This window comes from Oncorhynchus masou, chromosome 12, assembly GCF_036934945.1.
Source record: "Oncorhynchus masou masou isolate Uvic2021 chromosome 12, UVic_Omas_1.1, whole genome shotgun sequence".
Lineage (NCBI taxonomy): Eukaryota > Metazoa > Chordata > Actinopteri > Salmoniformes > Salmonidae > Oncorhynchus > Oncorhynchus masou.
In genome coordinates, this window is record NC_088223.1 from 49,271,712 (window position 1) to 49,281,841 (window position 10,130).

Consider the following 10,130-nt stretch of genomic DNA (forward strand, 5'->3'; position numbering starts at 1 on the left):
ATGTCTCTGGAGACCAAGTACACATGCTTGGACTGAAAGAGTTTTAAAAAAGCATGACACAGCATCCAAGTTGTGTTCTACTCTAAAGAGCTGCAAAAGGCCTGTATTACAGTGATACTGTATGAACATCTGCCAATGTATTATCTTGTAGGGCATTTTGTTCTTTCCATCACTAGCCGGCCTCCGTCCAGCAACCTGCCCTGAACTTAGTCACTGTCACTAGCCGGCTACCACCCAGTTACTCAACCCGGCACCTTAGAGGCTCCTGCCCTACGTATATAGACATGGAACACTGGTCACTTTAATAATGGAACACTGATCACTTGAATAATGTTTACATACTGTTTTACCCATTTCATATGTATGTACTGTATTCTACTGTGTTCTAGTCAATAGCATTCCGACATTCTTAATCCCATTCTTTTACTTTGAGATGTGTGTGTATTGTCGTGTATCGTTAGCTACTACCGCACTGTTGGAGCGAGGGACACAAGCATTTCGCTACACCTGCAATACCACCTGCTGAATATGTGTATGTGACCAATAACACTGGATTAGATTTTTGGGATTTGAGGTGTGTGTGTGTGTGTGTTTCTTTGCTGTGTATGCGTGTGATTTGTGTACAGTATTTATGTGTTGTCCTGCAGGGCTGACGGCTGCAGCGATGGCCGAGGCTATGAAGCTGCAGAAGATGAAGCTGATGGCCATGAACAACCTCCATGGAGCCGGCAGCCAGAACGGGACCGAGTCAGAGAACGACGAGCTCAACTCCAACGCAGGTCAGAGGCACAGCAACGTACATACTGTACTTTTTTAAATTTACCACGTCCAACTATTGAGGCACAATAAACAGGAAATTATGACAGAAAACCCTTATAATAAAGGTCATTCACATATGTATTATGACTGTCAACTCAAATGAAAATATTAGCCCCCCCCCCCCAAATAATAACAGATGTATCTGTTCAAGTCCACAGCCAGTGTGTTAATAGCCTGTCTAGCCGTCTCTAGGAGGTAGGTTAGGTAGAGACTGCGGAAGGTTTGTCTCCTTGTAAACTTCCACTGGCCATGTCTCTTTCTCCATGGCTGCTTCACACGTGACTACAGGTAATTGGTTCTGGCCCTCGCGTTGCTTTCGCTTTAGCCGTATTTTATTGAGGCTAATGGCGTCCTTAATGGCTGCGACCTGACCGTGCATTTAGATGGCGGTGATGGCAGCGTGTGTGACTAACAACGCGCGTGGTGGCGGGCCTGGTAATAGAGGCGCCACGCAGACAGCCTTCTTTATCACCACCCAGAGCCACGGCAGACGCCCCCGATAGAGACATGAGTCTGAATATGTAGAGGGACAAGTAAACACACACACACAGACACACACACACACACGCACACACACACAGACACACACACACGCACACACACACACACACACACACACACACACACACACACACACACACACACACACACACACACACACACACACACACACACACACACACACACACACACACACACACACACACACACACACACACACACACACGCGCACACACACACACACAGAGAGAGAGACAGGACAAACTGATGTGCACACTTATTTATACTTCACACTGTTTACATATAAACACACAAGGCCTGCGAGGGAAGAAAACCCAGCTAGCACATAAACGTTCTGAGAACCATATGCTTCTTAGAGCTTGGTGAGAGCGTGTTGTCCTGTGGTTATTTTGCATACAACCTTCCCACAACATTCTGGGAATGGTGCAGGATAGTTACTTGGAACATTTAAGGAACTTGAGAAAAATAACGTTTCATTACTTTAACAGAACTTTTTCTAAATGTTTAAAGATAGTTATATTGAATAAAAATGTTGGTAATGTTCTAGGAACGTTCTCCAACTGGTTTGACATTTGGGAATGTTCTCAAATAGTTCAGAGAAACAACGTTCTCATGTGGGAATTGTAATACTTCAGCAGAACGTTTCCACCAGGTTTCCTCGTGGCTCTATTTAAAGTAATGTTCTCAAATTGTTCTGAGAACGTTAAGAAACAACATTCTTCTGTGGGAATTTCAGTACTTCAGCATAACGAGAGAAAAAAAAATGCCATGCTAACTCTATCCTGGTGGCGCAGTGGACTAATTCCATGGATAGAGAACAGTAGATCATAGGTTTGAATCTCACTGATGCCGTGCCACAATAAAAAATACATGTTTTTGCACGATTAATGTGTAAGTAAATACATTTCCATGTGTCCTGTCTGTGTAGTTCCAAACAGTTAACCTATGCTATTAGTGTTATTAAAAGTCTTTAAGGAAGCTATTCAAACACCGCCAATAATTTCCGTTCCCGGAACGTTAATAAATCCTCACAAGAAAACTTTCAGGGAACCATAGTAAAATGTTTTCAGAACATTCCTGCAACTAAAAATCTATGTTCCCAGAACAGAATAAATGTTCACTTCCATTCTCAGAATGTTTAAAAAACATTCCGTTTTAGAGGTCAGGGATCCAAACGTGAAACCAAATGCGCTAGCTTCCAATGAACCAAATGTGCTAGCTTCCAAGGAACTAAATATGCTAGCTTCCAAAAAACCAAATGTGCTAGCTTCCAAGGAACCACATGTGCTAGCTTCCAAGGAACCAAATGTGCTAGCTTCCAAGGAACCACATGTGCTAGCTTCCAAGGAACCACATGTGCTAGCTTCCAAGGAACCACATGTGCTAGCTTCCAAGGAACCAAATGTGCTAGCTTCCACGGAACCAAATGTGCTAGCTTCCAAGGAACCACATGTGCTAGCTTCCAAGGAACCGCATGTGCTAGCTTCCAAGGAACCACATGTGCTAGCTTCCAAGGAACCAAATGTGCTAGCTTCCAAGGAAACAAATGTGCTAGCTTCCAAGGAACCAAATGTGCTAGCTTCCAAGGAACCAAATGTGCTAGCTTCCAAGGAACCAAATGTGCTAGCTTCCAAGGAACCAAATGTGCTAGCTGGAAACAGAGAATTTACTGGATTCATTTATTTGTATTTTGGGGTGATGCTGTTTGCACGGTAAAAGAGTGGCTGGCCTTGGCGACAGTAGACAGGCAGAAAGTGTCCATGAATCCCGATGTCTTGCTGAGCCTAATTGATGTTCCCGATCAAATGAAGCCATGTAGCAATATTGGTGTAACGTGACACCTCAACCTAAATGATTACCGATAGTTAAATCTCCTCCAGTACATTGTAACGAGACAGCCGTGAGATTGGGCGACGATGACAGAGCTGGATGGAGAGAAGAGGGTGTGTCAGTAGCGAGGGCTGTGTGCCTGTGTGTCCCACTCTGTCACAGACCCTCTAATGTACTCCTCCCTGACACCAGCACTACGGTGAGCTGGCCCCTCTCTGTCACATCACCAGGGATAATGATGATGATAATGATGCTGCTGATAATCACTACAGAGAGGCAGCAGGCTTTCCTGGCTTTCATGTCCAGCAGATCGGTGAAACACTGCCGTGCAAGTGGGCCTCAGCTAGCACTGTCACACAAGTCACCCACAATTCAGCAGGCTACTCCATTCTCTCCGAAATGAAGAAGCCAGTGAGTTAAGCCCTCATGCAGAAGGCATTTGAAGGGACGAACTTCACACTACCTGTAAAACGGATCCCTGAGTGGTTTAGCAGAGGGGGGTGTGTGTGCAGGGGGAGACTTTTCCGAAGTGTGCCTACGCAAATTTGGGCCCCCAGGTTTGCCTTCTCATATGACTTTGACTCAACCCCCACCACCAAGAGCCAGAGCACCTGAGAGAGACGGGGGAGGAGAAGGAGGGGGAGCATGCTTCATCTCAGTAAACTCCACTTTGACCCTAAAAAGAGTTGGAAGAAAGGCCTTGTGGTTTCTGGTTGGTTTTGCAGCACGCTTTGTTGAGAGGTGGGTGGTGGTGGGGCAGGGACGTTGGAATCTGATCTAGCGAATCGCGTCTCTTAAGTTGAACAAACAGCTTCAGAAGATATCCTTCCGACTTTAACCCATTGCGTTCTCTCTTCCGCGGCCAAGACACTGATCCCTAGACGACAGCTGCAAAGCCTGATGTCTCTGTTTTTCCCTCTACCCCTCTCTCTCTCCTTCTCTCTTTTCTTTCCCTGTTTCTTTCTCGTTCCTGCGTTCCCGGGGGCTGTGTTTGGTCCCCCTCCCTCTCTCTGAAGGCAAGCTGCTTTTTTGGAGAACATCAAAGGGCCAGCTAATCTGCGTTTTCCCCTCCGTGCGGGATGGGCTGTAAGAAAACCTTCAGCTATCTGCATACAACCGTTAGCGGAGATAGGCACGATTTCAATCTCTCTCCCTCCCATATCTCCTCAAACAGCGACACCCCCCCCCCACCCCACCCCTCTCTCAAGACAAAAAAAAACACTTAGAAATCATCGCTTTTGGAGGCAGAGAGAGAGCTGACGAACGCTTGATCGTTTTCTTTTAGCGCTGTAATCAGTTGACCAATTTGGCTTAACCCTCAGTCTAACTTTGGGGAGTCTCCTTAAAGTGCAGAGCAGAAGTTGGTTCTCGGCGCGGAGAGACTGTTTGAAAAGATGTTTATACTCTTTGGGTTTTTACAGCCGAAAAGCTGCAAAGAGGCACAGGGGCTCCTGTGAAATGGTGTCTTTAAATATAAATATGCCTCTCAAATCCTGTTAACAAGGAGGGAAAAGGAAGAGATTACTAAAGGGAGAACATGTGTTTCTGGTCGAGGCGACTGGAGAAGAATAGCCGAGCAAAAAAGGGGCTCATTGGTCTAATGGCGTACTGTCAGGGAAAATCACCGTCACAAATGACATCAGAGAAGAAGTGATATATTTTTCCTTTGCGACTGACAAGTTAAAAGAGAAATCCCATGCAATATTTAAACTGGATCTGGAGTCTGTCAGGCACGTGATTTGCAGAGTTAGCAAAAAACAGGTGTGGGTGTAGAGAGAGAGAGAGAGATAGACAGAGAGAGAGAGAGAGCGAGAGAGTGGAAGCTCATAGAGAAAGCGTGGGCACCTAGCGATCTGTGTGCGCGCAGTCGTTTCAAATCCCTAACCACCAAACCGGTCAGCACTTTTTCCTTCTTTACTCTCTATCGCTCACCTCGCTTTTCCTTTTTTTTCCCTCCTCTTTTGAAGCCCCGTGTCTTTGCTGGGCAAGTGTCACTTTTGTTTAGTCTGATTGGCCTGTTTGATAACAGCCCCTTCCTGTCTCGTCGGCCATTTTGAAAAACACAAGAGAAGAGAAGACTGAAAGAGAAGGGGTAGATAGATCTCACACTTCCTTTTCTTGCCCTTCCTTCCTCCCTCCCTTCCTCCCTCCCTTCCTCCCTCCCTTCTTCCCTCCCTTCTTCCCTCCCTTCTTCCCTCCCTTCTTCCCTCCCTTCCTCCCTCCCTTTCTCCCTCCCTTCCTCCCTCCCTTCCTCCCTCCCTTCTTCCCTCCCTTCTTCCCTCCCTTCCTCCCTCCCTTCCTCCCTCCCTTCTTCCCTCCCTTCTTCCCTCCCTTCTTCCCTCCCTTCCTCCCTCCCTTCCTCCCTCCCTTCTTCCCTCCCTTCCTCCCTCCCTTCCTCCCTCCACAAAGCTGCAACAGGAGACACCCCTCTTCCCTTTATCTGACTGAGAGACTGTCACTGGATAGCCCTGAGCAGTTTGTTTCGTGTCCAGTATTGACCAGCGTGGCGAGTGTGAGGGTGATCCCGGCTGGACTTGTGGGGGCTGGGGTCAGAGCTATCACCTTTCACTGTGGTTCCCCTGGGCTCTGCCCCTCTTGTTGTTTCACATGGATCCTCCTCTCTGGAACTGCAGCAGAGTCGTTGTTTTGTAACAAGTAAGTTTCATTTGCAGAAAGACATCGGACACGTTTGACACAACATTCCTGACATTGTCAATGACATCATCAGTGTGTTTTTTGTTGTTGTTGGTGTTGCTGTTCCGTGTGTTTAAGTATACTGTTACTGAGCTCCGTGTTGCGGTTCTTCTCTTCAGACCCTCTCCCACGGGCTCTGAGCTCACTATACTGCCCCTTGTGGGAGCCAAATGAACAGCACTGATGTAAACCACAGGCAATACTGAAAACGAGAGTCGCAATGTAATTCAGCAAGGCACCTCACTGAACGACATGGATACAGAATTCTGTTTTTGTGCTCTCTCGTTATAATATTCATTTCCATAATGAGCTGCGCCATAACAGACTGCCAGATAACACTGTTCGCGGTGGGCCTGCGTCTGACATGACGAGTGCATTGCTCTCTCTAACAAATAGAAGCGCAGGTTATGTGTATGGATCAGAGAAGTGCTGTCACCTCAAATGGCTGAAGCACCCCTGGTCTGTCTTTCCTGCTGACGGCTCAGAAAATGTTCCAGCCCTTCGTCCTCCAGCTGAAATATTCTCCCAGTTCCAGCCATCAGGAATTAATGTCCCATAAATCATGGCCCTCAGAGGGACAGGGGCTGCATACTGACCACTCACACTGAGGCTGCCGCACAGCACAAGCTGGAACACACACACACACACACACACACACACACACACACACACACACTGTACACTACACACCAGTGGTTCTAGTATATACAGGAGGTTACGCATGTACGAACACACTTTTACACATGTACGAACACACATCACTGGAGCAGAGGGCAAATGTAAAATTCACTATGACGTTTGCACAGAAATGCTCACACGCCACACAGGTACAAACGCAGACAATCCCATTGACCTCTCATACACGGCACACATGCTATCCTCTGTGTCCCTCCCATGTCTCTGGGTGTTGGAGAGGAGCACCATTGATTAGCCCACCCTAGGCTACGGTGTCAGATAACCGTCTGGTCAAATACGACTCTCACTCTGACCGGCTCTGCTCTGTGGATGAAATGAGATGTCTCGGAGAGAAGCGAGATAAGACTCGCGTCTGGCTTCTCAGTGTCGCCTGGTCCTCTCTCTGCCAAGGAAAGCCTGCACGTACTCACGGCAGAGCCACCACTAATGCCACGACACGGTGATAGACACCAGCCCAATCAGTGGTCCTCGCAGGGGGGGGGTGGGCACACCAGCCCCCCCCCGGTGTGCACTGCCTCAGGGTTGTTCGCACAGGAAATGGACATGAAGGGTAGACCTGTCACAAACGACAGCAGCCCTTTGTGAAAGAAGAAGAATCGCACAATCTGAGCATGACATGAACGCTCCTCTCCACCTCTCCCAGTCAGAGTGTCGACCTTGACGAGACCATGTCAGCAGTGTCACAATTATGGTCAACTGCCTGACGGAAGCCATTTCAGGGTGTCTTCAACAGAGTGACACGGACAGCAGAGTAGAGGAGGACCTTTCCTCTGGCGCTCTGACCCTCTCCTTAGTCTGACCTCTTGGGCGCCGTGTCTGTGGATGGGTTCGAGAGAGAGCGAGGTTAGTCAGGTGAAGAGGAGCGAGGGCGTGTGTTTAGAGGAGAGGGAGGGTGCAAGGCGTCCATCTTTAGACTTAAAACCCTTGGTCCAGATAATGGGAATCCATCCAGCGTAATGACCTACAGATCCTGTTGGTAATGAGATGGGGGAATTGCCTGCTCTTGGTACCAGATGATACTGTATTAACGGCGTGGGCGAGCGCAGCGGACGGGGGGCCGTCAGGAGCCCCTCTGCCTCCGATCATTTTTCATCCGGCTGACATCCGAGCGGGCCCGAAGCGTCGGAGAGGGGATTGATTTCAAATGAGCCTCAAAATGATGCCTAATGAAAACCTGTAAAGACACTTTCAGCTCTAAATACCAAATTAGCTGTAGCCAACAGAGGATAAACACTTGATGGATCCCAAACTCAGACACTTTCTATCATGGGCCTGTTTGACTATTTATGAAGGGGTTGAGTGCTTATGTTTTCCTGTAAGAGTGTATGGGAGAGTGTGTGTTTCTATCTGTGAGCGTGTGTGGATGAAAGTGCACATGTGTTTTGTGCCAGATTGGTTGCGTGTTCGATGCACTTTCTTTGGCTCAAATGTTTTCTGGGAATGGCGTTGAGGAGAATAGCTCGGCGCCAGCCTTTGGTGGAGCTCATTGATATGTAAACGCAGGGCGATATCAAAGAGGCGTCTCCTTCCCATTCCGTGCGGTGAGCACTACTTATAATCAAAGACACGTCGCTGTAAACCGCTCAAAGGGAGCCAGGCACACTGATGGCCATTAATGTGTCTCTGTGATAAGGGGACGCAAAATACTCAGCCATCTTACTACAAAAAAAACAAAAAAAACAGACGTTTAGATGCTCAGAACCAGGAACAGGAAGTGACCCACGACAAAGTCTGACGATTGCTTGTAAATACCCTGGGAATTACACCGGGGTTAAAAATGCTATATTATTTCCAAGGAATGCTAAATTACATGCAGTTTTTTGGCCAGAGAAATGTTTATGGACACACTAATGGCATAGTTCTGACATTTTATTAATTCACGATAAATGACCATGTCATTGACACGTGCAGCACCAGCGCTACGGTGCCGCAGTGTCTCCCTTTAATGTCACCGATCTGTCTGTCAGAATCCCCTTAGCCTTCAAAATCCTCCACTCCGAAAACCACCATTTAAGAGTTGATTTTGTCATAACAGGACGTGTCCCCATCATCTTCCTGTTGGCCTTCCCCTGCCTGGCCGTGGGCCTCCACCTCAAACGCCGGAGAGTTGCCTGGGCTCCAGACGCCGTAGTTCTATAAGCCCTTGCTCCTCTATCTCGCTGTCAGACCCGCTCAACTCCTCCGACTTCCATTCCTCTCCTCACAGCAATTAACACTTCATTAAGAGACCTCTTTAATCATTTTCCCTTTCAATTCCAACCCTCTTCTGCCAGGGCCTCTGGTGGGTTGTACTCATTGTTTTGGGAGGGAATTAATGACTGACAATTTAAATGTTTTTTTCTTCATTACTTCTTTGTTATTGCGTGTAAATAGGTTTCCCCACCCAGAATCCCCACAGCCCCCCCAGCCCCCTACCCCGGTAAACAGGTATTTTCATAAATATGTAAAGACTTGTTTCTCTGTGTCCTCTCAGCAATCCCTGCTTCTCTTCTCACAGACATGTTCACACCTGACTCATGGCTAGTAATAAGATTTACCACTGGTAGACATTAAATCTGTCCAACTGGCTGTGCTGGGCTGTTAGGGATTAGCTGCAGTGAATTGCATTAGGTACAGTGCTGTTACTGCTGTACAGTAGATGCACCATTTGCAAAGCTGAATTAGTTCTTCTGCCAGCCTGTCAGACCTGGGCAGGTTTTTGATTAAGGCAGGTTTTTAAGACTACCCAAGTGTTTAGCATTGAAATTGCTTGCATTTATAAAGTATAACGGTATGATCACAAGCATCAAGAGCAGCATATTCAGAAACATACGGATTCGTGGCGGGGGTGATGAGTGGCAGTTATACTGAGGCCTATGAGGGCCTCCTCTATTGGGGGCTGGGGATTGGGTTGGAACCGGGGGTGTAGTCTTAGGGACATCTGGCAGAGGGAGGGGGGATGCCAGGGGCTGCCTGGCACAACCCTAGAGGATGCAGGGGGGGCACGGCGGGCATCCCACAGCGAGCCTAAAACCCACTGCCATTCTCACCCCCCCCAATCATCTCCTAACTGTCACTGTTAGAGGGAAGAGAGGGAAAGAAATGTCAATCTTAGCCAGCAGCCTCTTAATCACTGCTGTTAACCTGCACTGGTCTGCACTGGAAGGGCTACGTGCAAGGTGTTATGGAATATTAATGCCACAACTTGAACTGGCTTTTCTATCGACTGGTCTCCGATTCGGGTTTGAGCCAGACCCTTTCTGTTTGATTAAAGGAAATGTCGCGATAATACACTAGGTTTATTTCATTGAAATGGTGTAGAAATATTCTTATCCTGCCTATTAGGCAGGAGTGAAGGAGTGAAAGTAAGGACATTGTTTATGGCCAACACTCTTCTCAGTCTCAGATGAGAATGAATCAAACTGGGTGAAAAGTGAAGGCCGTGCTACAGAGCTGCAGTGCTGGGGTAGTGTTGGGATAGTGCTGGGTGAGGGGCGAGCATATTTGTCATTAGTGTGGATTTGCATGTACCTTGTTGAGCGCGGGGGCCGGAGGGGGGGAGATTGGCCAAAAGCACAGCTGTACTGCCT

The 10,130-nt window shown here is 47.7% G+C and overlaps 1 protein-coding gene across 8 annotated transcripts in view; it reads left to right on the plus strand.

Annotated features, from left to right (window-relative positions):
- dacha (dachshund a) overlaps nucleotides 1–10,130 on the plus strand; it is a 130,440-nt gene that overhangs the window by 82,938 nt on the left and 37,372 nt on the right. For 4 of the 8 annotated variants that reach the window (XM_064980889.1, XM_064980888.1, XM_064980895.1 and 1 more), the window contains exon 3: nucleotides 627–779. The exons of 1 other annotated variant lie outside the window; for it this stretch is intronic. In XM_064980889.1, the coding sequence (XP_064836961.1) occupies nucleotides 627–779 (153 nt within the window). The remainder of the gene's footprint in view (nucleotides 1–626; nucleotides 780–10,130) is intronic. 3 more of the 8 variants (XM_064980891.1, XM_064980894.1, XM_064980893.1) reach the window with 1 other exon arrangement.